This window comes from Mustela lutreola, chromosome 14, assembly GCF_030435805.1.
Source record: "Mustela lutreola isolate mMusLut2 chromosome 14, mMusLut2.pri, whole genome shotgun sequence".
In the NCBI taxonomy this organism is placed as follows: Eukaryota; Metazoa; Chordata; class Mammalia; order Carnivora; family Mustelidae; genus Mustela; species Mustela lutreola.
The window spans coordinates 60,724,642-60,752,574 of record NC_081303.1 but is presented as its reverse complement, the minus strand read 5'-3'; the positions used below and the strand labels follow the sequence as shown (position 1 = coordinate 60,752,574).

The window sequence follows — 27,933 nt, the reverse complement described above, 5'->3', positions numbered from 1 at the left end:
TTTTTTTTTTGGTTTCCTTTCTCTATAGTGTCATCCAATTGTATTTAAGGTTTTTGCCTGTGTTCTTTTGTAATGGGTCTTAGCTCTACACATTAACAACTACATGAAAGAAAAAGAAAAAAAGAAAGAAAGAAAGAAAGAAAGAAAGAAAGAAAGAAAGAAAGAAAGAAAGAAAGGAATTTAGTATATGGTTATTAGCTAAACTCTGATGCAGCTACTCCCTATTTTATTGGTGAAACCCATGATAGCCATCTCATGTTGTGTGAGAGCTTCTTATTCCAGTGTTGGCAGTTTTAAGGAGTTGGAAATGTGAGGAAAATGTTTGCTTTTCATTTTGTACTATTTTGTTCTCTACTAGTTTAATCTTTTACCATGTGCCTACATATAGTTACCCCCTAAATCTAAAAAAACAAAAACTAGTTTCATGAAAACGTTAGAAAAATGCAAATCATTATATAAATTAGGGCATAACCATGTTCATTAACTTTAATTTTTTTTGAGACTTAGTAATTTATTTTAGGGAAAGAGAATGCCTGAGCAGGAGGAAGGGCTGGGGAAAAGAGTGGGGAGGCAGACTCCTTGATGAAAGGGTAGCCTGGGGGACTTGACCTCAGGACCCTGAAATCATGACCAGACACTCAACAGACTGAGCCACCCAGGTGTCCCTAACATTATTTTTAATTAACAAATACATAACACTATTCTCTATTAAGCATTGTTATAAATCATTTATATCTAAATGTAACATTCATGTGTATTTCTGCTATGTTAGGTGGAGCCAGGCAATTCTGGATTCTAATATATTGTCTTGCATCAGTATCATTATACCATATTAACTAGTGAAAATATGGTTAATGTGTGACCATATCTGTCTCTCCCTCTATCTCTCTTACTACTCAAATGAAGTTTTGTTATTTTCTCTCCTCAAGACCAATGACAATATCTTACTCTAATTTGTTGTTTCATTTTCAGTTTTTCTTTGGTTTTTATTTGTTTGGAGCAGTCTTTGAGAGGGAATGGAGGGATTGTAGGTTTGGGGTTATACAAAAAGACAAAAAAGATCCAGCTCTTCTGTCTCTATTACCTGTAAAGTATACCAGTTTTCACTTTCCTCTCCTGAATCCAGGCTGTAAAGACATTTTCCATCTAACAAACATACAGAGTCTTGGAGCAACTGGGTGGCTCTGTTGGTTAAGCGTCAGTCTTGATTTTGGCTCAGGTCATGATCTTATGGCCATGGGGTGGAACCAGTTCTGTGCTCAGTGTGGAGTCTGCTTGTCCCTCTCTGTCTGCTCCTCCCCTGTCCCCATACTCTCTTGCTCTCTCAAATGAATAAATAAAATCTTTAAAAAAGTAAAAAGAAACATACAGTGCCCCAAACTATAAATTTGATACAGTGAGCTGCCATTGATTATACCCTGAACTGGATATTGATTAAGTGATGATGGATGGATGGATGGATGGATGGATAGATGGATGGATGGACATAGATATATTTATGTCAGATTTTCCCAGACCTCATGTATCTGTATATATAATAAGTCTCATTAGTTCTATACTCATATTTTACGTGCTCATCACCCTCACCTGCTAGTGATCTCTGCCTTCTGCAAACTAATAATCCTCGTGCATTTCCGGGGAATCATGCAGGTTTTCTCACATGTACTTTGGATCAAGCCTGACACCAATTAGCCAAGTGTCATAGTAACTCATATCCATGGCCTTGCTCTGGTTAAACATCCTCTTCTCTGAGCATCAGAAGCAAATGTTCCCAAATCTTGCCCAGCTTATAACACAGTCTTCTGTCAGGCCATCTCATGAGCTGTCCTGAAATTCACAGATATATCTGAATCCAGAGTACACCCAAATTTGTTCCTTCCTTCCATGACTGCCAAACTTGCTCCTTGTGCCAGGAATGCTAGTTTCCAGTTCTCATGCAAAGTAGACTGGCCAACAACTCTGTAATATGCACCCAGAGAAATCTACATATACCTTACATTCAAGATGAGGTCCTCTTTTTATGAGGGACCACAGATGTTATATTAGAGTAAAAGGGTGAATGATGGGAGGGGAATTTTTATTTGTATTTTAAGGAATTGACTCACATGATTGTGGGGGTTGGCAAATCTAAAATCTGAAGTCTGTAGGTCTGCTCAGCAAGTAGGAAATCCAAGCTGTAGTCTTGAGTCCAAAATCTGCAGGCACACCAGCAGGCTAGAAACAGACAGAATTTCTGTGATTTAGTCTTAAGGTAGAATTCTTACACAGGACACATCTTCGGCCTTTGCTATTAGGTCCTTCAACTGATTGGATGAGGCCCACCCCATGATGGAGAGTAATCTTCTTAAAGTCAACAGATTATTAAGTATTAATCACAGCAACACCTAGACAAGTATTTGTCCAAACCAAGTGGACTCCACAGCCCAGCGAGGTTGAATCATAATTTAACCATCACAGACCTATTACTTTATTTAAAATCATCAGTAAGATATTATTTCAGAAATAAAAAGTTAGACACTGTAATAGTGTGAACCCTTATAATACAAGTGTTTTTCCTGGAGGAATGTCAACAGACCTTTCTTTGAAAATTACTGTTTTAAAAGAGAAAATCCTGTCATTTTATGAAAATGTCTCCAGGATAGATAATTCAGTATGTCTTATAATGGGCCAGAATACTTCTAGCGGTGACACTGAAGACTTCTTCAGCTTCTATAAACGCAGTGGTTGCTTATGACGCATTGCATTTTCACAGGTTGATGTAAAAGCATACTTTTAATAGGATATTTATTTATACCCTAACATTACAATTTAAGTTGAGGATCCATTGTGTTCCTTTTACACATTCTCTGCTTATATGCAGGAACAATTTCTCAGCATATCATTATCACACACAGCATATCTGAGCATGTCATATCACACAGTGTCCAATATAGGGCTAAGTTAGAAAAGCATTAAATTAATATTTAAGAATTGGTAATGGGTCTTCAATGAAAACCATTCTCATGTGATCCTTTACTAAGCTAAGCAGTGCAGGGTATGAACTGGGTGGAGTCCCCTTTGAAATAATGGTCTGGCCACAGGCACCTCCAGCCTCAAGGCTGCGCTGCTTTCCGAGTGAATTCAGGTGGTTTCTGATCCCCATATAGGGTCTTACACAGCTGATCTCTTTGAGCTGGAATTATGTTATCTGTACATTGGGAACAACAGTACTTGTTTCAGAGTTATTTTGCAACTTGAAATAAATAAGAGAGTATAAAACATATTTAACAGGGCCTGTCAAACAGTATGTAGTCAACATTATAGCCATTGTTTTTACTGAATTAACAGCATCTTACCTTCAATATCATTTTTGGGGGGAGTGCGGATTCATAAATTTATTCTTTTCATGCTACAGATAGCTAGAAACATCATTATTCTCATTATGTCTCATTAACCTCTGTTGTTTAACAGTTATGTCACATGAGTATTGTCTTATAGTATATTAACTGAGTCCTAAGATTATTAAAGAATATGAGAGTAGCAAATGTCCACCTAAGTCTGAGAGGAAACTCCCTAGTTTTGCAAGAAATATTTAGCTAAGTTGTACAACTCAAATCTCTTTAGAAAATATTCCTAGAAGTGTATCTCAATTTTCTCCTCTTTGGTTAGTGAGTGGAAAGCATTTATGAAAACTGGAAGCCTGTGACTGACTCCTTAAGTCTGTATCTCTTATCCAGAGGCAAGGTGGAGGAGTAGGTGGGAATTGTGTGTGTGTGTGTGTGTGTGTGTGTGTGTGTGTGTGTAAGGGGAAAAAGAAAGGGAGAGAGAGAGAAACAGAGAGAGAGAGAGAGAAGAGAGTACTGCTCTAGGGTTATATTATAAAAGTAACCAAGAGAAACAACCCTGGGCTCAATACACTATACTGCATTACAAATCAGGTATTAGAGATGCTCAGAAAGCCAGACTGGAAGACAGCTGGGTAAGAATGCTGTCAGCCTAAGGAGTTTTGCATGGAAGCCTTTTGTTCTAACCAGCCAAAGAAGAAAAGAGGAAAATGAGGAAGCATCGTCCCTCATTATCACAGCTGACAGTAATGATTCCTTTTTTTTTCTCCAAACTAGTGACTGACAACTCCCAGCAGGCTGGGCTCCCCCACCGTGTGCTGCTATCCTGATGGAAGGACCAGGTTTTCCTTACCACCAGTTTTCTTATCACAATGAAGTTTTTACTATTCAACCATCAGGAGGGTCCAAAGGATTAGAAGTCATAGGGGATGCTTCTAAGAAGATGCATCCTTGTTCTCAAAGAACTTATACCATGAATACTTAGAAAACTCATCTGAGGATGCTCCCAAGGGAGACTTGTTAGGAAGGCAGCGAAGTAGAAGATATATAATGCACACTTGAAAGAGTCACGTGATGCTCCATATCTAATACAAACTTTGGACAAGGTTTTGATGAAAGGAAGAGCTATAGATTTCTCTGATGCGTGGAGAATATTATAAACACAAATAGAAAATTTGTTGAGTAATGTTGTTTGGGTGCGGTTGTAATTATGAGGACTTATCAGGGCAGAGAGATTCTAGTTCTGCAAATTAGTTTGAAAGCACAAGATGAGATGTTAGTGGTGGTTCATTGCTCACCTGGCCCAAGAGAAGCGTGTTGCAAATTTCGGCTTCTATGAAGAGCAAAGAGCAATGATGTCCAGGCTGAAGAAAGCCTCCGTTTTTATTAATTATAAGGTCAGAATCTGATTTTCTGGAATCAAAAGGCTGAGGAAGCAATCGTGAAGCAAGGGCTACACAGTGGCAGAGATGGATGCAACCTGACATTCCACGTGCATTGTGGCATAGCTCATTGCTTTCCAGGCATCTGTGGAAAACACACCACCTCTCAGGTCTGCCGCCTAAGACGTGTTCTCACTGAACCATAACCTAGCAGTGCTTCTCAGGTTGGAATACCAAATGACAGAAGGAGATGTGGTCAGGAGTTGCCTAGACTGTTCCAACATTTTTAAACATCCCAGTGATGATTTGTGGGAAGGATGCATAGACAGGAGAAAAGAAAATCAGGAAGAAGCTGTGTTTTTCATTTACAAAATGATAGTGGGAGGTTGTCAGAAAAGCAACTAGATAACATATATTAGAGACTGAAGAAGCAACAACTGCGTTTTAATTTTCTAATGGGAGAAACCAATAAGGTATAAATTCCTCAGTTTACACCAGGAGTTAAAAGAAAATCATTGCCTACTTATTGGTTCATTTTGTAAATTGAGATCAATGAAATTCTCTGAACAACAGCATGAAATCAATCGTAAAATAGCATATAATTCATGGCCGGTATTGTAAATTATACTTTGCTTGACAGTAATCGGTGAGGTTTCCATGCGCTGGGATGCATTTCCGTGTAACACGTCTTAGGATGATGTCTGTGGATCCATTTCTAATGCATATTAGAGTGATCTGTTTTTCCCTGTCTACAACTCCCTGTGTTTGATCTTATGCAAATGATGCAATCAAGCAAATGGAAAACAAGATGTTGTTGCTAAGGGGCTCTGACAAACAGTGGCCTTATGTTTTCAGGGTTCCCCCACCCTCCATTTCCTCGACTCGGATTTGTGTACATACCTGCGATTCTTCGAATCCATTGATCCACTGCATTCCCCTTGAAGGCCCTAATCGCGTCTGTAGAGACGGATTACTGAATCAGTTGCTGTTAGGCAGGGAGGAGAGAGTTATCATTACAGTCCTCTTTGCTTTACATTATAAATTGGTGGCTTTGTTTATGCTCATTCCCAAAGAATGCCTTAGACCTGTCTCCCCTGGAACCCTCCTTTTCACTTTTTAAAATTGACTCTTTAAGAAAAACCCTCATTCTATTTGCTCCTTTTTAGACACCTGCTCTTCCCCCCCCCCACCACCTGATGCTGCCGCCTCTTTTCTTCTGTCATTTTTTCCCCCTTTTGCTCACATCTCTTCTTGTTTCACCAAGGAGCTCCCAGTCAGGCCACCTGTGCAGCTTCCTTTCCCATGTATCATGTTAGATATTATCCCTTTCTTTTTTTCATGCCTCATTATTCAAAGGACACGAGTGACACTTCATCTTCTTATGGAAATACATTGAGAATAATCCACTTCGGGGTGGACAGTATAGGCATAAAAATGACTTGGAAGTCAAAAAAGCTATTTAATCAGTCTGGCTTTCTTTGCACTGTTGAGTTTATAGTTTTTAAATTCTCAGAATCAAAAGAAAATCCCCAATTCCTGTTGTAGCAAAGGCACAGCGATCAGATCAGATTTCCCAAACTAGAAGTGTGGCCCACCAAATTTGTGTCTGTGTGCATGCATGAATTATCTTAAGGAAAACAATTGAAAAAATTTTTAATTCTGCATTGGCTTGAAAAATCCTGGTTGTATAGTCATCATAAGCATCGGTGTTTATGCACTGTGTGTGGAACATTTACAGATCTGTCCATAAGACATCTACCTGTATCTCTGTTTCTATGTAACTGTTTATATCTTTACTTCTGTAGCTACACTTGATAACTGACTTCCGTCCCATAAAATCACAGTCATTCTCAGGGGTCCCACTCCTGTCCTCTGACGGTGTGAAAGCTTCCAGAGTCTTACATAGTTTCTTGGCATTTCGAGTGTGGCCATCTATGACACTTTCCTTCTCTTTACAAAAAGATCACTGTTAAGATATCTCACCCAGATCCAGGAGGTCCCTTCACTGCTTCCGTATCACACTTGGGAAACTGAAATCCTTGCACTGTTTTCTGTGTATATACACCAAGGTCATCTCTTTAACTGGGATCTGTCACCCCCCTGGGACTCTATCTTGGAAACAGGAGGCAGGAGGCCCCTCCTAGTGCTTGTCTTCCATCCTTACTCCATCATTCTGGGAAATCTGAGGTGGTGGAGGCAAGGGGATATGCATTTCTTGGTTTTCCCAACATTATATGTAAACCCTGAGTAGTCTCTCTTCCCCTCAATGACTGTTCAGGAAGTTTCTCTTGCTCTTTCTGCTCCCCAACCAACCAACCACATTCTGTTTTATAGATGGTACCTATTTTATAAACTCTGGATTTATAATTTAATTGAGGGAAATTTAGATGAGAATCTAAATGAGGGGAAAATGGGGGACAGGGAAGGACAGAAGGAAACAAAATAGGTTAATATAACAGCCATATTGATCTCAGCCCCTGTGGCACTGATATCAAGCATTGTAGGGGTTCAGAGGACAGAGCTATTGCTAAGGGCTCCAACTTTAGACCCCACTCAATCTATGTAGAGAACTGACCAAAACACGGGAGGAGGAAAAGCAAAGATGAGTATAATGAAGAAAGAAATAAGAGAACAAGATAGTTATTACTGAAGAGTGCCAAGGGTCCGGTTGAAATTGGAAAACCTAAAATTCTGGTAGACTCTTTCAGTATGTTCAGCAGTATTTCCCTTTCACATCTCAGAAGTATGGGAAGCATTAGAGAAATGAGATGGTGAGATTTATCCAGAGCTAGGAATCGGGAGAGCATATACTGAAGTCGACTGGGGAGGTGATCGTCTCTAGGGAGCTGGAGAGCACAGCTCTGAAGGGGGTGATCAAAGACCATATCATGGAAAATGCAAATGTTGCAAATAGAAAAGGAGAAGCTGCTTAGAGACTAGACTTTGTATGGTGACAAAGGAGAGACTGCATCGATGTGACAAGAGGAAGAGGTGGAAGACTGTCCGTTTGTTGTCGGAGAGGTTAGGTTTTAGATTAAGAATCTTGAAAATAGTTCCAAAGGTGATCAAGTAGTGGGTATAACTGTGCTGAATGTCGAACAGATGAAGCAGAGGTGAAGGACATTACATTTGAGGAAGTTAAAGTGAAGCCGGATTCAGAGATGAGTCATTATTGAGGATGTTGGGGTTGCCAAAAAGGAATTATAATTGAAAAGAAAACTGAGCCAATGCTGAAGTCACTGAGGAAAGGAGAAGTATGACATAGAAGGTATAAGAGGGCATGTATCAACTAGGTCCACAGTTCTCAAATAATGATATTGGCAAATTATGGCTGTCCTGTCTCCATCTATACATGTCTATACATATATATTATAAAATTTGAAAAGGATATGTAACCAAAAAAAAAATAATAAGGTTTAAATTTTCTTTATGCCCTCACTCTGAGAAAAACACTGTTGACATTGTGGTGTATCTCTTGTCCATGTATCTTATGAAGGACTCATGTTGGAAAATAATGCTCTGGCATTCAGGCAAACACAGCTTTGCCTTTTTCTTTTTCTTTTTTTTTTCCAATAGTGAATCTCTTTCATCTCACAACTACAGACTCTTCATTGACCTAACAATTAATTAAATTCTTAGAGATTTTTAGATGTTATTCTATTTCTGAGAAAATGTTGGCAGTCTGGGTAAGGGACATAGAGGTCTCCCTCTGGTCTTACCCATTCATGGGCAACCTATGCTAGGTAGACATTATATCAGTCCTGGAGATATTGTAGAGTACATGAAAGTAAAAAAGAAATATGTCTCCACTCAAGGTGTTTACATCCCCCTGGGAGGAATATAAAGTCAAGAAATAAATAACGTGGCAATTTCTGACATGTTTTGGTAATTATAGTAAGTAACTAAACACGGCAATATGACAGTGAGTGTCTAGGGATGGTGGTAGGCACGCTCTTGGATTATCAAGAGAGAACACCCAGAGGAGGATGAACTTGAAGAATGAAAAAAATTCAGCCAAGTATAAAGAAAGAGAAAACAGATTTCAGTTAGAAGGAATCAGATCTGCAAAGGCCTGAAGGTGTGACATTGTTGAGTTAAAGGAACAGAAATATGTCTAGTGTATAGACGGAATGAGGAGAAGTAGGCAGGTGTTAAGTCAGCTAGTATTTCATTGACCATTATTAGATTTCATTCTAAAAGAAATAGAGGGCCCACAGCAGTGTATTATTCTGGAGAATCAAAAGATCACTCTTCACTAATGATCTTGGTCGTTTCTTCACTGAGAAAATTGAAGCAGTTATAAGATAAATCCCATATACTCCCATGACCCTCCACCCACCAACCAGCATTCAAACCCATGTTGTCTGTCTTCTCTCTCATAACTAAAAAGTATCTATCCTTGCTCTAAGTCCAAATCCTTCTCTTTCTTACTAGATTCCATTTTTTCATGTCAAAGCTCCAATAATTCTTTCCTCTTTCATCCTTTACTAATTTTGCCTTCTCTGTTGGGTCATTCCCATCAACATACAAGATAATTTTTATCTCACTGAAATTATCTTTTTAAAATCCCTGGACTCGGGGTGCCTGGGTGGCTCAGTGGTTTAAAGCCTCTGCCTTGGGCTTGGGTCATGATCCCAGGGTCCTGAGATCGAGCCCTGCATCGGGCTCTCTGCTTGGCCAGGAGTCTGCTTCCCTTCCCCTCTCTCCACCTGTCTTTCTGCCTACTTGTGATCTCTGTCTCTCAAATAAATAAATAAAATCTTTAAAAACATTAAAAATAGGGCGCCTGGGTGGCTCAGTGGGTTAGGCCGCTGCCTTCGGCTCAGGTCATGATCTCAGGGTCCTGGAATCGAGTCCCGCATCAGGCTCTCTGCTCAGCGGGGAGCCTGCTTCCTCCTCTCTCTCTCTGCCTGCCTCTCTGCCTACTTGTGATTTCTCTCTGTCAAATAAATAAATAAAATCTTTAAAAAAAAAAAAAAAACATTAAAAATACAAAAATTAAATCCCTGGACTCTACTTACCTTCTCTCTGTTGTCTCACTTTCTTACTTTACAATAAAATTTCTTGAAGAAGTTTTTTTAATATTCACTATCTCTGATTCTTCTATATATTATTCTCATATAGCTATATATAGAATATATATATGAATATGTATATATATTCACTATCTCTTATTCTCTCACAAACTCACTTGAGTCAGGCTTTGACACCCATAACTTCACTGAAACTTCATTGCACAAATACAATGACTGCTGTATTGTTAAACACTGGTCAGTCTGTAGTCCTCTTCTTATTTGACTTATCACCTTTACATTTGATTTATTTGACTTCCAGATACTATAATCTTCTTGTTTTTCTCATATCTTACTGGTTGCTCTTTCTTTGTTTTGTTTTGATTTGATTTGGTTTCTTTAGTTGATTTGTGCTTTGCTCCCAGAAAAAGGAAAATCTACCAAAACATTTGAATCCCTTTACCTTTTCTCTTTTCTATCAGCACTTGCTCTATTAGTGTTCCATCCACTTTAAATATAATATATATGATGATATCTCAAATTATATCCCAGTCCAGTACTTTTTCCTGAAATTTGAAATTAATATTCAAATTTCATAATTGACATCTCCATTTGTTTGTCTAGTTAATGTCTCAAACTTGCCATGTCTAAAACATGAATTCTTTATCTTCCTCTTCAATACTTGTTTTTTTCAACCAAATTAATGGATACTTCATTCTTGCCTTTGCTTAGGCCAAACCTTGGAGTTAGCTTTGATTCCTTTCTCTCTCTATCATACTCTATCTACAGTGCACTGATGAATCCTATAGTTTTACCCTTAAAACATATCCAGAGATCCTTTTGAGTGATTTCAGCAAAATGGCAGAATAAGGACTTCTTGGTTTGATCCACTAATCCCCCAACACCAGACCCTTGCCCAGAAACATCAATTTGAACAACTATTCACACATAAAATTATCTTCACAAAAGCCAAAATTTCCAAATAAGGGATTATAACATTTGGTAAAGCACAGAAATAAGAAAAGATACATTAAGGAGAGTAGAAAAGATAAATTCACAGCACTTGCATTTATCCCTACCCCAAATCCAGGCAGCCCAGCACAGACCAAGACTCTCCCCATAGGAGAAGGAGAATAAAGTGAGCACCTAGTTCACGACCCCAGAGCTGGCCTGTAGAGCACTAGACTGAGTCTTAGGCTGACTCCCTGTATGGAGCCATCATACTACTTGATTTCAAAATATATTACAAAGCTGTGGTATTCAAAACAGGATGCTATTGGCAAAAAAAACAGACATATATATCAGTGGAACAGAAGACAGAGCCCAGAAATAAACCATGCATATATGGCCAACTAATGTACAAAAGGGAGCCCAGGATATACAATGAAAAAGGACTATGTCTTCAATGCATGGTGTTGGGAAAACTGGACAGCCACATGCAAAAGAATGGAACTGGACCACCATCTTACCCTACTCACAAAAATTAACTCAGTGCACTCGAGACTTGAATGCAAGACCTGAAACCATAAAACTCCTAGAAGAAGTCATAAGTAATAAGCTACAAGACAGAGGTCTTGGTGATGATTTTTTGGATCTAACACCAAAAGCAAAGACAACAAAAGCAAAAATCAGTAAGTGAAACTACGTCAAACTCAAAAGCTCTGCACAGAGAAAGATCAAATTGAAAATGCAACCTACTGAATGGGAGAAAGTACTTGCAAATAATATGTCTGATAAGGAGCTAATATCCAAATTGTATATGGTTTCACTTATTTTTGGAGCATAACAAATAGCATGGAGGATAAGGGGAGTTATAGAGGAGAAGGGAGTTGAGGGAAATTGGAAGGGGAGGTGAACCATGAGGGACTATGGACTCTGAAAAACAATCTGAGGGTTTTGAAGGGGCAGGAGGTGGTAGGTTGGGGGAACCAGGTGGTGGGTATTGGAGAGGGCATGGATTGCATGGAGCACTGGGTGTGGTGCAAAAAACAATGAATACTGTTACGCTGAAAATAAATTTAAAAAATTTTTTAAAACTCATGATACTCAATAATAAAACAAACAAATTAAAAAATCCAGTCCAATTAAAAAATGGGCAGAAGATCTCAGTAGGTATTTTTCAAATAGAGACATATAGATGGCTAACAGGTACATGAAAATATGCTCAACATGACTAAGCATCAGGAAATGCAAATCTAAGGGATTTGCAAAGACCCTCACATCTGTTAGAACAGCTATCATCAAAAAGGCAAAAAATGACAAGTGTTGGTAAGGAGGTGGAGAAAAAGGAACTCCTGTATGTTGTAGCTAAGAATGTAAATTGAACGTAGCCACTATGGAAAACAGCATGGAGCTTCCTCAAAAAATTAAAACTATGGGCACCTGGGTGGCTCAGTGGATTAAAACCTCTGTCTTCATTTTTCTGCATGTGGCTGTCCAATTTTCCCAGCACCATTTATTGAAGAGGCTGTCTTTTTTCCATTGGACATTCTTTCCTGCTTTGTCGAAGATTAGTTGACTGTAGAGTTGAGGGTCTATTTCTGGGCTCTCTATTCTGTTCCATTGATCTATGTGTCTGTTTTTGTGCCAGTACCATGCTGTCTTGATGATGACAGCTTTGTAATAGAGCTTGAAGTCCGGAATTGTGATGCCACCAACGTTGGCTTTCTTTTTCAATATCCCTTTGGCTCTTCGAGGTCTTTTCTGGTTCCATATAAATTTTAGCATTATTTGTTCCATTTCTTTGAAAAAGATGGCTGGTACTTTGATAGGAATTGCATTAAATGTGTAGATTGCTTTAGGTAGCATAGACATTTTCACAATATTTATTCTTCCAATCCAGGAGCATGGAACATTTTTCCATTTCTTTGTGTCTTCCTCAATTTCTTTCATGAGTACTTTATAGTTTTCTGAGTATAGATTCTGTGCCTCTTTCGTTAGGTTTATTCCTAGGTATCTTATGGTTTTGGGTGCAATTGTAAATGGGATTGACTCCTTAATATCTCTTTCTTCTGTCTTGCTGTTGGTGTAGAGAAATGCAACTGATTTCTGTGCATTGATTTTATATCCTGACACTTTACTGAATTCCTGTATAAGTTCTAGCAGTTTTGGAGTGGAGTCTTTTGGGTTTTCCACATATAGTATCATATCATCTGCGAAGAGTGATAATTTGACTTCTTCTTTGCCGATTTGGATGCCTTTAATTTCCTTTTGTTGTCTGATTGCTGAGGCTAGGACCTCTAGTACTATGTTGAATAGCAGTGGTGATAATGGACATCCCTGCCGTGTTCCTGACCTTAACGGAAAAGCTTTCAGTTTTTCTCCATTGAGAATGATATTTGCCGTGGGTTTTTCATAGATGGCTTTGATGATATTGAGGTATATGCCCTCTATCCCTACACTTTGAAGAGTTTGGGACCATTTCCTTACACCACACACAAAAATAGACTCAAAATGGATGAAGGACCTCAATGTGCGAAAGGAATCCATCAAAATCCTTGAGGAGAACACAGGCAGCAACCTCTTCGACCTCAGCTGCAGCAACATCTTCCTAGGAACAATGCCAAAGGCAAGGGAAGCAAGGGCAAAAATGAACTATTGGGATTTCATCAAGATCAAAAGTTTTTGCACAGCAAAGGAAACAGTTAACAAAATCAAAAGACAACTGACAGAATGGGAGAAGATATTTGCAAACGACATATCAGATAAGGGACTAGTGTCCAGAATCTATAAAGAACTTAGCAAACTCAACACCCAAAGAACAAATAGTCCAATCAAGAAATGGGCAGAGGACATGAACAGACATTTCTGCAAAAAAGACATCCAGATGGCCAACAGACACAAGAAAAAGTGTTCCATATCACTCGGCATCAGGGAAATACAAATCAAAACCACAATGAGATATCACCTCACACCAGTCAGAATGGCTAAAATCAACAAGTCAGGAAATGACAGATGCTGGCGAGGATGTGGAGAAAGGGGAACCCTCCTACACTGTTGGTGGGAATGCAAGCTGGTGCAGCCACTCTGGAAAACAGCATGGAGGTTCCTCAAAATGTTGAAAATAGAACTGCCCTATGACCCAGCAATTGCACTATTGGGTATTTACCCTAAAGATACAAACGTAGTGATCCAAAGGGGCACATGCACCCGAATGTTTATAGCAGCAACGTCCGCAATAGCCAAACTATGGAAAGAACCTAGATGTCCATCAACAGATGAATGGATCCAGAAGATGTGGTATATATACACAATGGAATACTATGCAGCCATCAAAAGAAATGAAATCTTGCCATTTGCGACAACATGGATGGAACTAGAGCGTATCATGCTTAGCGAAATAAGTCAAGCAGAGAAAGACAATTATCATATGATCTCCCTGATATGAGGAAGTGGTGATGCAACATGGGGGCTTAAGTGGGTAGGAGAAGAATAAATGAAACAAGATGGGATTGGGAGGGAGACAAACCATAAGTGACTCTTAATCTCACAAAACAAACTGAGGGTTGCTGGGGGGAGGGGGTTTGGGAGAACGGGGTGGGATTATGGACATTGGGGAGGGTATGTGCTTTGGTGAGTGCTGTAAAGTGTGTAAACCTGGCGATTCACAGACCTGTACCCCTGAGGATAAAAATATATGTTTATAAAAAATAAAAAATTAAAAAAAAAAAAAAAAACACCTCTGTCTTCAGTTCGGGTAATGGTCCCAGGATCCTGGGATCAAGTCCCACGTCAGGCTTTCTGCTCAGCAGGGAGCCTGCTTCCTCCTCTCTCTCTGCCTGTCTCTCTGTCTTCTTGCAATCTCTGTCTGCCAAATAAATAAACAAAATCTTTTTTTTTTAAAGATTTTATTTATTTACTTGAGAGAGAAACAGTGAGAGAGAGCATGAACGAGGAGAAGGTCAGAGAGAGAAGCAGACTCCCCATGGAGCTGGGAGTCCGATGCGGGACTCGATCCCAGGACTCCAGGATCATGACCTGAGCCGAAGGCAGTCGTCCAACCAACTGAGCCACCCAGGCATCCCTAAATAAACAAAATCTTTAAAAAAAATTAAAACTAGAACTAAAATATGATCCAGCAATCCCACTTCTGGGTATTTACCCAAAGGAAATGAACACACGAACTCAACAAGATGTAAGTACACTCATGTTCACTGCAGTATTATATATAATATCCAAGACATGGAGCCAACTGAAGTATCCACTGAGGGATGAAGGAGAGAGAAAATGTGGGATGTATGTACAATGGAAGATTATAATATAACGAAGTCTTGTCACTTGCAGCAAGGATGGACCTGGAGGATATTACACTAAATATAAGAAGTCATATAGAGAAAGACAAATACCATATTACCTCACTTGTATGTTGAATTTAAGCATAAAATAGCTTAAAGACTTGAATACACACTGCACACACACATGTACACACACATACACACCCAACCAGGAATGATATTCGGTCATGTAAGGAGGAATTCCTGCCCTTTAAGACAATATGGATAGGTCTGCTAGGTGAAGTAAGTGAGACAGAAAAAGACAGACACTACATGTTTTCACTTATATATGGAATATAAAAGTCTAACCCATAGAACTAGGGAGCAGCATCATGGTTGCCAAGGGATTGAGGCCAGAGGACCTCTCCCTAGGGAGAGGAATAGGGAGGTGTCAGTCCAAGAGTACAGACTTCAGCTCTAAGGTGATAAACAAATGATCTAAGGTGTATCATGTTCAACACAGTTAACAATACTGTGTTTATGCATTCTCACCACAAAAAAAAAAAAAAAACAAGTAATTATATGAAGGGTATAGAAATGCTAACTGAACTTACTGTGGTAATCATTTTACAACACATATGGATATCAAATAATCACAATGTACATCTTAATCTTATATATGTTATACATTAATACCTTATAAATCTGGGGGAAAAAACTGTATTCAGAATCTGACCATTTCTGACTTATGACAAGCCTCCACTTACTTGATTACCACAGTAGCCCCTTAAGTGAGATTTATGCTTATGCTTATGCTCATGCTCGTTGTAGTCTACATGCTCCAGCAGCCAGGGCGATAGTCATGATATCCATCTGGCCATAGAACAGTTCTGTTCAAAGCCCTCCCGCGCGTTCCTCACAGCATCTCAGATTAAAAGCCCAAATCTGTGCAAAGCCCTACAAGGCTCACATGATCCAGTCCCTCATGAAATCTCTGATGTCATCTTTTCTTTCTGCCTTATTTGCTTGGCTCCAGCCACACTGGCCACCTTGCTAGCCATACCACGCGTGTTCCTCCTTCCAAGACTTTGCTCTGTCTGTTACCTCTCCTGGAATGGCCCTGCCATAGTATCCCAGATTTGCTCTCACCCGTTCCAGATCTTTGCTCAATATGTCACTTTCCTGCCAAAGACTCCCCTGACTCTTGCCTTTTAAAATTACCCAGCACAGGGTGCCTGGGCGGCTCAGTGGGTTAAAGCCTCTGCCTTCGGCTCAGGTCATGGTCCCAGGGTCCTGGGATGGAGCTCAGCGTCAGGCTCTCTGTTCTGCAGGGAGCCTGCTTCCCTCTCTCTTTCTGCCTGCTTCTCTGCCTACTTGTGATCTCTGTCAAATAAATAAATAAACTCTTTAAAATAAATAAATAAATAAATAAATAAATAAATAAAATTTCCCGGCACTCCTGATTCTTCTGTTCTATGTTTTCTGTAGCACTTTCCAATCATACACCTCTAACGTTCTTAAACCCTGTTGGATGCTTCAGTTAAAACCACGCTGTCTCCTATCTTCCTTACCTGTAACACCTTAGATGGTCTTCTTCATCCTGGTCTCCCCCACTCCCCAGCTGGCATAGACATACAAGTTTCCCAATCCATGGAGGAGGATACTTTGTCACAGGAGAGACTGGGTATCGATGGTAACCATGGAGCTAATTGCTACAGGAGGCTATTGTTCATCCCTGGTGAGTTCGAGTCAGGTGATCAAGGTCACTTTCAAGGTATGGAGGTAGAGTGAGAAAGGGAGTGGGGTATTCTGTACTAAGGAGATACTACAAGGTGATGATAGATAATGATGCAGTCTGACCTCACCAGCCTGAGAATGGTAACTAAGTATTAACTAAGATAACTAAGAATTAACTAATGATTTTTACATGTGCAAGTCAGTCCCAGCAAACACAGACAAACAATCATCAGCCCACCTTTGGATGGTATGACTTCCTCACCACCTACCAACTGGGTAGCCAAACCCCTACCTCAAAAAGCTAGAACGTAAGGAAGCAAGAAAAACTACCCCACCGCAGAGTCTGTGGGCCGAAGAACACTGCAGCACTCGGTCTCATTTGCAGCTGACCAAGACGATCCGAAATCTCCAAAAGAGAGGCTCATGCGAAATATTACAAAGTCACTTGGAATCCACCCCATGGAATACAATTTCGGCAGAGGCATGTTCTTTTACAAAACTTAGAGATACTCTGATGTTCACATATTACAGCTTTCTCCTAATTGTACGGACTTACCCATCAGGGATTCCTGCTTTTCTCTGGGTTCTGCGTCCTCCTTGATTTTGCTTCTGAAACCAGACTCAGGAACAAAAATCCCTAGCTTTCCCTGCCTTGGGAACACAAGGAATTCAGACAGATAACAGAGGAGAAGCTGCCTGGTCACCAAGTTCCTGCGAATCAAAAGGAGAACGTGAAGAGAAGAGGGAGCAGAAGATAATGTGTTAGCGTGTTAATCCGTTATAATTTTGGACAGAATTGGACCTGCTAGTAGGAGCTGTTCTTTGCTTGAAATTTTCCTACAGCAAATAGTAGTTTCCACTCATTGTAGCACATGAGACCACTGTTCTCGCGATTTTTAACTTGGCAAGTTTCAAAGAACGTTGGTCCAAATGAAGGTCCGCCAGGTCTGTCTGACTTGCTCACTCCCGGTGTAGCTGCTCCTGTCGTGTCTCCGGCAGTCCCAGGCAATACCGATGCTGTACCCCCTCACCCCCAGCTTCAACGTGTCCTTGTAACACATCTTCTGAGCACATCACTGGAGGGTGCCCACCTCAGCCCGTACCACTGAATACCAGTAGGATAAAATCCTAACAATTAACAAAGCTGAATCCAAAGCATTATGAGTCTCTTCTTGATGACCAACCACTCTTTTGGTCTAGAATAACTATATTTAGCATAAAATTATTTGCCGTTTTTCTGATGATCTACATGTTTAACCAACTGACTATACTTTGCACGAATATCAAAGTGTCCTTTCCTAATTTAGTTCTGCTATCAGTGTAATACAAAAGCTATTTCTCTAAATTAGGTTGTATTTTATTAGTCTTTTAAATATGGAATTGTAATGGTTCAACGTTAATGAGATTTAAAAATGTGTCACTTAAATTGTGAGCAACTTATTTCAAAAATATTCCAGAAAATAAGAATTTCTTCCAGTAGTATAAAAGTATGACTGATATTTAAATCTTGGTAAAGCTGACTGCACTTTGGTTAGATTCATCAATAAAATAATTATTGAGTGCCTTTGTAACTGAAGTGCTCAGGGTATTTCAGAACTGAATTGGTGAATCACAGATTAGTTTATTCTAATACAAGGAAAGGTGATATCCATTATAAAGGCAGACAGGTAGAAGGTACTGGGAGGTTCATGGGAGGGGGAGAGATCAGTACTGGAGGAGTATTATCCCACTCTCCCAGTCATTGGTCAAACCCAGCTCAACTGAATCTTGATCATCTCATTCATTAGTTCCTTTTTCATTTGTTCAAACACATATTCAGAACCTACCATGTACCAGGCACTGTGCTAGATACTGAGGATGAAAAATGAATCCTTCCCTCACCATGTTCAGTTTAATGGATCAGATAGTCACGTAAATAAATGATTATGACAGGATATAATGCCTTGCACAGGGTGTGTGCAAATCTGTGGAAGCCAAATCCAAGGAGAGGATAATAACTCCACCTTGTGCCAGGGGTCACGGCAGGATGTGTTAGGAGAAAGAAAGGGGCTTTTGCACTGAGCTGGACAACTTGAAGGTCAAACAATAGTTGGTCAGGGGGACAGGAGAAAGGAGTTAGGCATTGTTACAAGTTATGTATTTGCATTTCAAAAGCAACTCCTCTTCTCTTCAAATATGCCTTAAAAATCATTTAAATGTCTCCTTTTTTTTTCATTTTATTTCTTTTCAGTCTTCCAGAATTCATTGTTTATGCACCACACCCAGTGCTCCATGCAATACATGCCCTCCATAATACCAACCACCAGGCTCACCCAACCCCCTCCCCCCATCCCCTCCGAAACCCTCAGTTTGTTTCTCAGAGTCCATGTTTATTTTTTAACTGAGTGGTTGAAGTAGCTCTAAACTCAGAAAGCGATTTACCTGGTCATAGGCATTCAAGAGGCCAGTGAAATTGTTAAAATGAAAAAGTTAAAGCAAGAGTTTGACCTACACCTGTCTATTTAAAAATAACCATAGCATAGTTAACGGATAAAACAGCCTATATCTTATTGCTATTGATTTTTAAGGCTATTGATTCTTGTTTTAAGCTTTACTTTAGCAGTTCTAAGAAGTGAGGATGTAGAGGAGGAGTGGGACCACCTGAATAAAAAATAGGATGGTAAATAAATTCTTTTTTTTCCCCTCCAACCTCTAGATTTACCAGTATTTACACCCCACCGGTTTGTCCTCAGTGCCTGCACATGTGTGGGATGTACAAACAGTTCCCTGGTCATACTGTACACGGCACAGCGGCCACCAGAGCACGTGGATTCCCCACTTCTGACCGTCCTGGATTCCAGAACCATACATGTGCAGTAAGTAGAAATGTTGTCTCTGTCACACACTGGTTTATGCAAGAATCCCAGTGAGCTCAATCAAGGGAAGGGTTTGTGACATAAAATTAATTTTATTGTGATGAAATGCATAGAAGTGATTAGTTCAGTGGTTCTGGGAACCTTTGATTATCACTTGCCAACTTAATTTCCATTTCGTCTCTATGCAATCAGGCTGAGCTATGTACGTACACAGAGTCTGTGCAAACTTCAATAAAGGGGAACTGACCACTGACAGGACTGCCTAGGGCTTTTTGTAGGAGAGTGTCATCCGTGATGAGTTGGAATTAGAGTCCAAATATATATTTCCTTTTTGAGTACAAGCTAGGACCTTTTTGTCCCCCTCCGGTTGAAGTCAGAAGGGAATTTTCACATAGCGGCATGTTCAGGTTACTTTTTATATGAAGTGATTCTGATCCATTTCCCAATCTCCAAGGTGCAAGGTGTACCGTCATAAAGAATCGGAACTTAAAAGCCTCTCCTGCAACAATTCCTACTCATTTGTATTCATCTTTGTTGGTCTCAGTTTTCCCACCTGGAAGAGAAGGGTTTGGGCTGAGTAAATTAGGATATTCATGCAAACTGGGAAACATTATGTTTCGTACCCCATCGTTCTGGGTCTGAGCTGTCCTCCTGGCTTTCAGGGCTGCCCTAAGCTGAACCCGCATTACTTACACAAAAGATCTCCCACTACTCTAAGGATCTTTCAGCTTACCAATTTCTGTCTATTTTACGAACTGTCCGGCTCATGTTCCCTGACATGATGTAAGCCGTATGTGGAACATCTCTACTTTTCCTTCTGCCTACTGTATCCCATCCATCAAGTAGACAGTCTTCCGTGTCTAGGTAGTGTGTCACCTTATCCATGACGTTTGATTTGACTACTTCAGCACTGCAGTCTTCGGCTTCTCTGTATTCTGGGGTGGCATGTTAATTCAACACTAGATGGCTGCATTTTTTCAGGACAATTATGTTATTTCTCTGTCTCTATCTCCCGTTTCTCATAAATTCTCAAATGTCCTACTTCTCTCAATTCTTATCCTACGGCTTAAGTTCAAAACTAAATACTCACACATTTTTTATACTATTAGCTAATTAAAATTATAAGTAATGAAAACGGGCACTATGTCATATTTTCTTCAGATCATTCAGAAGAGACGTTTAATAACTACTTGGTTTTTTTTAACATTCAGTGTGTGTGTGTGTGTTGAGTGGCATAAATCCAAGTTCATATGCATCCTTTAAAATTCTTGTACATTTCAGATTTGACTTGAAGGAATGATGGATAGTCATGCTATGTTTTTCCATTCCCAGGTGGAAACAACCAAGAAATGTACATGGGATTCTGGAGCGCTATATATTATATATTTCAAATCACACACATGATTTTGCATTTTGGGATGTCATCTATAACAGCTCTGAACTTTTTCAGGATCACCTGCTAGAATACTTGTCCCCTGGTAATAAATATCTCATCAAACTGGGAGTAAGTTCACTTCACTTCTGTCACTTTCTCTTCCCTTCTCTTCTGCTTCTCTCTTCCTTTGTCCCGTCTTCTCTTACTCGTTCACTTAAAAACAAAAACAAAAACAAAAACAAAAACCTAAAACGTGATATTGCTATTGAGACTGAAAACTAACCTCACATCATAAATGGGAATGTAATCTAATACCTACATATTTATTTTGTATTACACAAAATGATGGCATAACAGTCCGAGTCAGTCGATTTTTTTCCCCATATCTAATTTGGGATTATCAGAAATTATTTCTTCTTTGTTATTTCTAGAATGTCATAATTGGTAAGGGCTTTTTCTAAAATGTTTGAATTAATAAGGTTACTTCCTTATGGAGCTTATATTCATTTGGAAAACAATGTTCGGTATGAAAATTTGAGTCATGTATTTTAAAATGAAGGTTTAAATGACCCCCAAATATTCTAGATTGTTATTATAGTCTGGTTTACATTACACTTCTATCTCAAAAGAACAGTCACTTAATAAAACCCTAGAATCAACATACTTTAGAGGTCTTTAGACAGACAATAGCAGTTTTTAATGCAAAATAGCACTTTTATACAAAGGTCTTTTAAAAGACCTTGATATTACTGTGGAATTTATACTCAGTGGTTCCTTTTGTTTTTTGATGAAATATAATCTTTTTTAAGTTTAATAGCACATCTGAAAATAACTGAATATAAACATGAGATTGTCCCTATTTGTTTTAAACACACTCTTCATTTTATAGCAATACCTATATAAGGATATTTGCTTTGATAAATGCCATAGAAAATATTCTGCTCTTGATTATGAATAAATTTACATTTATGTAGACACTGTGTATGCATTCATTTTACTTAACATGCTCTTGAATGCTCTAAATATTATACCACGAGAAAATAAACTACATTCAACTATTGCTAACTGTCTGACCTGACATCCCAAAACAAGGGCAATCAGGCAATGTTAAAAATCCTATTCAGAACTGACTCCGTGTGCCTAGGTGTTCAGCACGCAGATGGGCTTTTGAAGCAGCATCTTTGATTACTTAGTTTTATTACTCAAGACGTAAGAAGGGTATTACTTTGGTTTTCAAAAACTAATACAGAAATCCACACTATTTTCAAAACAGTGGTAATATCAAAATTCAGAAAACACTCTATTCCTTAGAAGCAACCAAAATTAAACAGAAATTTTTGTACTCTTGGTTTTTATCAGGAGGCAAATGTCATGAAACAAAGTTATACTCCCCAGGCAATTTTTAGGATATGCTGTGCAATCAGTGTAAATCCATCCCAATCTCCTATGTTTTACACATCTGCGGTATCTTGAAAAATAAATACCGCTATTGGGAGGCTACTCTCTCGTGTTTCAACTCAGATTTTGCTATCAACTGTGTAACCAAAGGCAAATTCACTTAATTGCACTGATTTTTATGTTCTTTAAGCCTAAAATCAGGGCTTTGAACTAGATGATTTTTAATGTCTCTTTGAGCCCTAAAATTACATTACACTGAATCATTTTGTGATCTCAAGCAATATTCTATGGAGTCAAATGAGATCTGTCAGCCCCAGAGTAATGTTGATGCAGGACGTCATATAGATGTGGAAGTCTTTGCCCTAACTCTTGTTAGGGAAATAAATTTGCTCACATTATTTTTGATTTCACTGTATTTAGTAGTAGAGGAAATACACTAATATATTTCAGGAAGTAGTCAACTAAAAAGTTTTTTTTTTTTATCTAATTCTATAACCGGTAAATTAAGTGAACCAGAACATTTTAGGTTCATCTTGGTTAATTGAAGGATTATTATATATTTCACAGTCTCGACATAATAACTAGCTTTCAAGGTCATTAGATTAGTAGATGGAGATTAGGTTCTCAGCCAAGTGCAGTTGCCTTTATAGATAGTCTTAGTGTATTGAAAGTTCTAGAAAATAAAACATATAGATGGCCAAGTCCTTAAGAATAGAAGAAAATACATGAGGATTCAAGCCACTGTGATTTACTCTAGACTCAGAGACAGTATGTTACTTCAAGTAGCTTCATTAATTTTTCCTGTTGACTTGGCTATACACTCCTGAAAGGTAGAGACAGTCTCTTTCAAAATTCTATCTTTTGAGTCAAGCACAGTGCCTGGTAGGAACTAGAAACTCAGCAAACAATTCTTGAATGAATGGATGAATGAGTAAATGAACACTAAGTATATGTATTTCATAAAGAATCTGAAACTTTTGATATGAACTAAATGATTTGCTGTAGGTTGTCAGAGTCGGGGACTGTGTGGATCCAAGCATATGCTTTTTCTACTGGAAGAAACAGCAAAATGTGTCCATACACTCCACAAATGGTATTGTGGAGTATGGTAGCTCTGAATAAAGATAATGAGTCAGCAATTAAATAAAGAAGCTAGTAATACAGACTATAACAAGATACGTTCGGCTTAATAATTTTCATATAGTCGCTAGACATTTGCCTCCTGATGAATGTTAAGTGTTAAATATCTTTTCTGGGGGTGCCTGGGTGACTCAGGAGTTAAGCTTCTGCCTTCTGCTCAGGTCATGATCTCAGGGTCCTGGGATCCAGTCCTGCATAGGGCTCTCAGCTCAACAGGGAGCCTGTTTCCCCACCCCCTCTCTCTCTTTCTGCTTGCCTCTCTGCCTACTTGTGATCTCCATCTGTCAAATAAATAAATAAAATCTTTACAATAAATAAATAAATAAACATATATATATCTTTCCTGGAAAGATTCTTAGAACTGATGAGCTTAATTTTTCAAAAGATCAGTTATAGATACCATGGCCTTATTCCTTCTCTTCATGCTTTAGGGTTTGCTGCATTCTTAATATCCTCGGAGCCTACTCTGAAAACCAACCATTGAAAAGAGGATGGGAGCTTTGGATGTTCCTAACAGACATCATTTCAAAATAATTGATACATATTGATTGATTACTCATTTCTTTATACCAAAATTCAATCCCCTATTTGATTAGAAGTTAGTGGACATTTCAGGGTGGTAGTATGACTTTGTCATTTAACAAAAATGGCTATAACTGAGGAAAGCTATAGGAGATGGGTTGAAATGCCTCGTTGTAAAGGCTCAGAGGCTTTCATAAAGCTTGCCATTTCATAAAGGCGTCTTTAATCAATCCCACTATTTTGTTTCGTTTTTCTAAATCAGAATTTTAATCAGCATTCAGTTGTATTGCATGCAGTGGCCTCCAGTGCTGGTGGGTCAAACAAGATACCTATTGGTCTAATGTCATCTAGATGATACCAGTTAGCTTTGACCAATCGGAAGCAACTTTAAGAGCATTTTTCCCCCTTATTTAAGGAACTGCTCACTTAGCACCTCTAAATTCATGCAAAAAGAATGTGGAAAAAAACAAAAACAAAATAAAATATTTTGCAGGTAATTCTCTTATTTCAGCAGCCTCTCTATAAATTCTGTTTTATTTGCAAGAAAATTCTCTTGTAAACTCCTTGGGTTCTTAGAAGTCCCCTTTGTCAAATTATGCGTTCATGGATTTAGATGACATAGCCCATAACCCAAAGATCAATTCTTCCAAACCAGAGGATGTCTTTATTTATCCCAAATGGCATCCCAAAATTCTCAACTCAAAGTAAATTTCAATTAACATTTTATTTTCAAATATATATAATTACATGTCTTATAATATTTCTTTGGGAAGAGTTAGCTAGGGACAAGTAAGCTAGGGACATAAGTAAGAAAAATAATAGTAACAAGTAGACTATATGAATTAAATCTTAGTGTGTTGTGGATTTAACAGTAAGATGTTCCAACATTTTTCCCCTCCTAAGGAAAAAAAATCTAGGAACTGAAAGTGGATAGATTTCTGTCTCTCTGAGGACTGAAAAGAATGCTCTTTCTATCACTTCCCTTTGATAATTCAGCTGTCCCACTTGGGCTCTTTTCCTGCCATGTTTTCTAGCGGACTTTTAGTATGTTTGAAATGTCTTTTTTTTTTTTTTTAAATTTTAATGTTCTAGTAGTTATTTCTTGGGCTAACAATGACATGTCCTAGAGCTTTGAGTCATGGTTTGGTCACAAGTTCAATTGATTCCTCTTTATTTGCAAAGATTCTGTTCTCAGGAAGGGGATAGTTTATCTCTTCCATATATATGCACATGCTGCAGCTGAGAATTAGAGGGAATCCACAGAGGTTAATTAGGTCCCAATCTTAATGCAATTTCATGCCCAAGCCACAGTTTAACCCACCAGAAACTTGCTTACGCTGATGAGAAATTATCCTGTATAGGCTACTGCTGTATTCTTACAAGGGAACATGAGATTGAACTCCATGTCAACTGACCATTTAATATTTATACTTTGAATACTTAGAATAAAGAATTTGCAACAATTTGTTAAATGGTATACTGCAACGTAAGAAAAATATCTTTAATAATAAGTCAACTCTCTCTTATTTATAGGGAAAAGAATTTCAACTGTGTTAATTATCAAAAGGTTATTCCCTTAATATCAAGCTGAAAAGCAGGAGACAGGCCCAAAGGTGTTTTAATTTTTTATGCTAGCAAGATCTACCTTCCCTTAAAATGAACTGAATGCCTATCTGCTTTTTACATTGTCCTATGATTTTGCTTCATTTTCTTAATCTGTTTTCAGTAAATTCTAGTGCTTTTTGAAATATTTTTAAAATTTGTGTGCATTACAACTGGAACCTAAAGAGATACTGAAAAAGGTTAAGTGTAGTTTTCAAATATCTGTGTTGTATAAAGATATGATTACTAATATTTGCTAGCAAATATGGTCTGGAAAAACCATGTGTGTCTGTCTCTGCTTCCTGGAGAAATGTTTATCCAATAAACAAAGCAAAGATATTTTCCTAATACACTTAAAACATTTATTTTGGAATTACTTGTAGTTAATTATGAGAGTGCACACAGAAGTTTCCAGGTATTTTTTAAGATTTTTTTTTTTAATATTTTATGTATTTGAGAGCAGGGGAAGGGGGAAAGAGAGTGCGTGTGCCCGTGATCAGGAGGAGGAGCAGAGGGAGAGGGACAAGCAGACTCCATGTTGAGTCCAGAGCTTGGCCTAGAGCTCGGAGCTCAATGCCTTGACCCTGAGATCATGACTTTAGCTGAAATCAAGAGTCAGATGCTTAATCAAATGAGCGCCCCCAGGGAGACCACCCCTTGGTATCTTTAACATCCATGTTTTCATTTACGGCATTAGTAATACCTTATTAGGGAATGGGAAGATTCTGTGATCACTTTAAGTTGGCCCTGTAATGAACCCATTTCCTCTGGCACATAAGTAAGTGATTTGACCCGTTAAGCCATTAAACAGTCACTCAACAACTGCTTTGTTGCTGATACATGAGAAATGCTATTTTATTCAATTTCAAATTATGCAGTGCTTTAAGCATATTAGTTACACTGTCGCAATGAAAGTGATCATATTTGCTGTCGAGGTTTTCGTTTACTCCAAATCACTTGTTTTTATCCTGAAGTAGTTTCAGTCTCTAGTACTTCCCTCCCGTAGTGCACACACACGTGGGTGTGTCTGTGCATGCACACACTTAATTCCTTCTAGGAAACTTTGTGAGAGGCTGATTTCATCAAGGCGATTCACCCAGACAATAGATGCCCTCTCTCTAGGCTCTAACGTAGGATGCACATATAATTCATACACGCATACATTTTGGATTATTTTCTAATTATTGGAGATGGCTGTCTTGTGTCCTAAAAAGTGAACTAATTAAATGTCAGGCCTCAGCATTACACAGATTTATTTGGTGGGGTGGCAGGGCCGGGGGCGGTGGGGGGAAGGCGGTGTGGAGCAACAAACTGTATTTCAAAGACTCTGGAACTCTTGTTAGGAATCCTCTGTTTCCAAGGCTCACTAAAACGTTTGGGACCCAGAGTGAAATGTGGTTTTGGTTTCTCCCCAGGCTTGCACAGGGGGTGGGTGCACCGTGAGCGAGGCCAGCGAGGCTCTAACTGAGGAACAGATACCCGAAGGAGTGCCGGCCCCCAAAGCGCACTCCTACTCACCCCACTCCTTTCGCATCTCCTGGACGGAGCCTGAATATCCAAATGGTAAGTGAACTCTTTTAGCCTCAAGTTAAAAAGATGATTAGCAAAGGTAAATTAATATTCTAAATGGCAGCTTATATGTGGTGCTTAATTTTTAATGATCATTTTAGCACATAAAATACCTGAGATAGTATCATTGTCTGTAGTTAAGAGATTGTAGTTTTTAGGCTAACACACAATTTTGGTGGCTCAAAAGTGCTCCCTTTTGATAGTTCCTGTGTACTGCATCTTATTGTTCAATACGGTCCAGGAGAGGTGCAGAGAACAGATGAGGATTCCCAAGGTGCTATTGTGACAGTGACATTATATTTTCAGGGAGTTTCTATTTTTGATAGTTCTTAGTTCATTCTCGGAGAGGCAGAGAGATGGAAAGTCCATGCACATCTTGTATTTCAAAATGCTTTTGATTGAGTAAGTTTATCTTAGAAGAGACCACTTGAAACTCTGTATTTTAATATATTATATGTAAATTTGTCAGCATGCAGTTTTTAAACAGTGCATATATTAAATACATGTGTATTTCTACTTGTTTAATTTCAAGTTGATTGCGTATATTTCTAAATGAAATACACATCTTTGCATAGCTTAGAGAATTAAGTTAGCCAGTTATAGTTAGCTTAAATAAAATTTTATTATAAAGAATTTATAAAAACTTGGAGGTAGAAATTACTTTATTCATTAAGTAGAAATATGTTTAAGTTTCAAACAACATACTGTCCTTATTCCAGACTGGTGGACACTTATGTACCATCAAATTTTGTTCCCTTTAAGACAAACATCGAGATTTTTAATCTCCTAGAAATTGTTTTAAGTA

At 38.6% G+C, this 27,933-nt stretch overlaps 1 protein-coding gene across 1 annotated transcript in view; it reads left to right on the top strand.

The window, feature by feature from the left end:
- Nucleotides 1-27,933, top strand: part of USH2A (usherin) — a 704,505-nt gene that overhangs the window by 329,705 nt on the left and 346,867 nt on the right. The window contains exons 32-34 of the mRNA XM_059145262.1: nucleotides 19,363-19,522; nucleotides 20,855-21,026; nucleotides 26,975-27,122. Of these exons, the coding sequence (XP_059001245.1) occupies nucleotides 19,363-19,522; nucleotides 20,855-21,026; nucleotides 26,975-27,122 (480 nt within the window). The remainder of the gene's footprint in view (nucleotides 1-19,362; nucleotides 19,523-20,854; nucleotides 21,027-26,974; nucleotides 27,123-27,933) is intronic.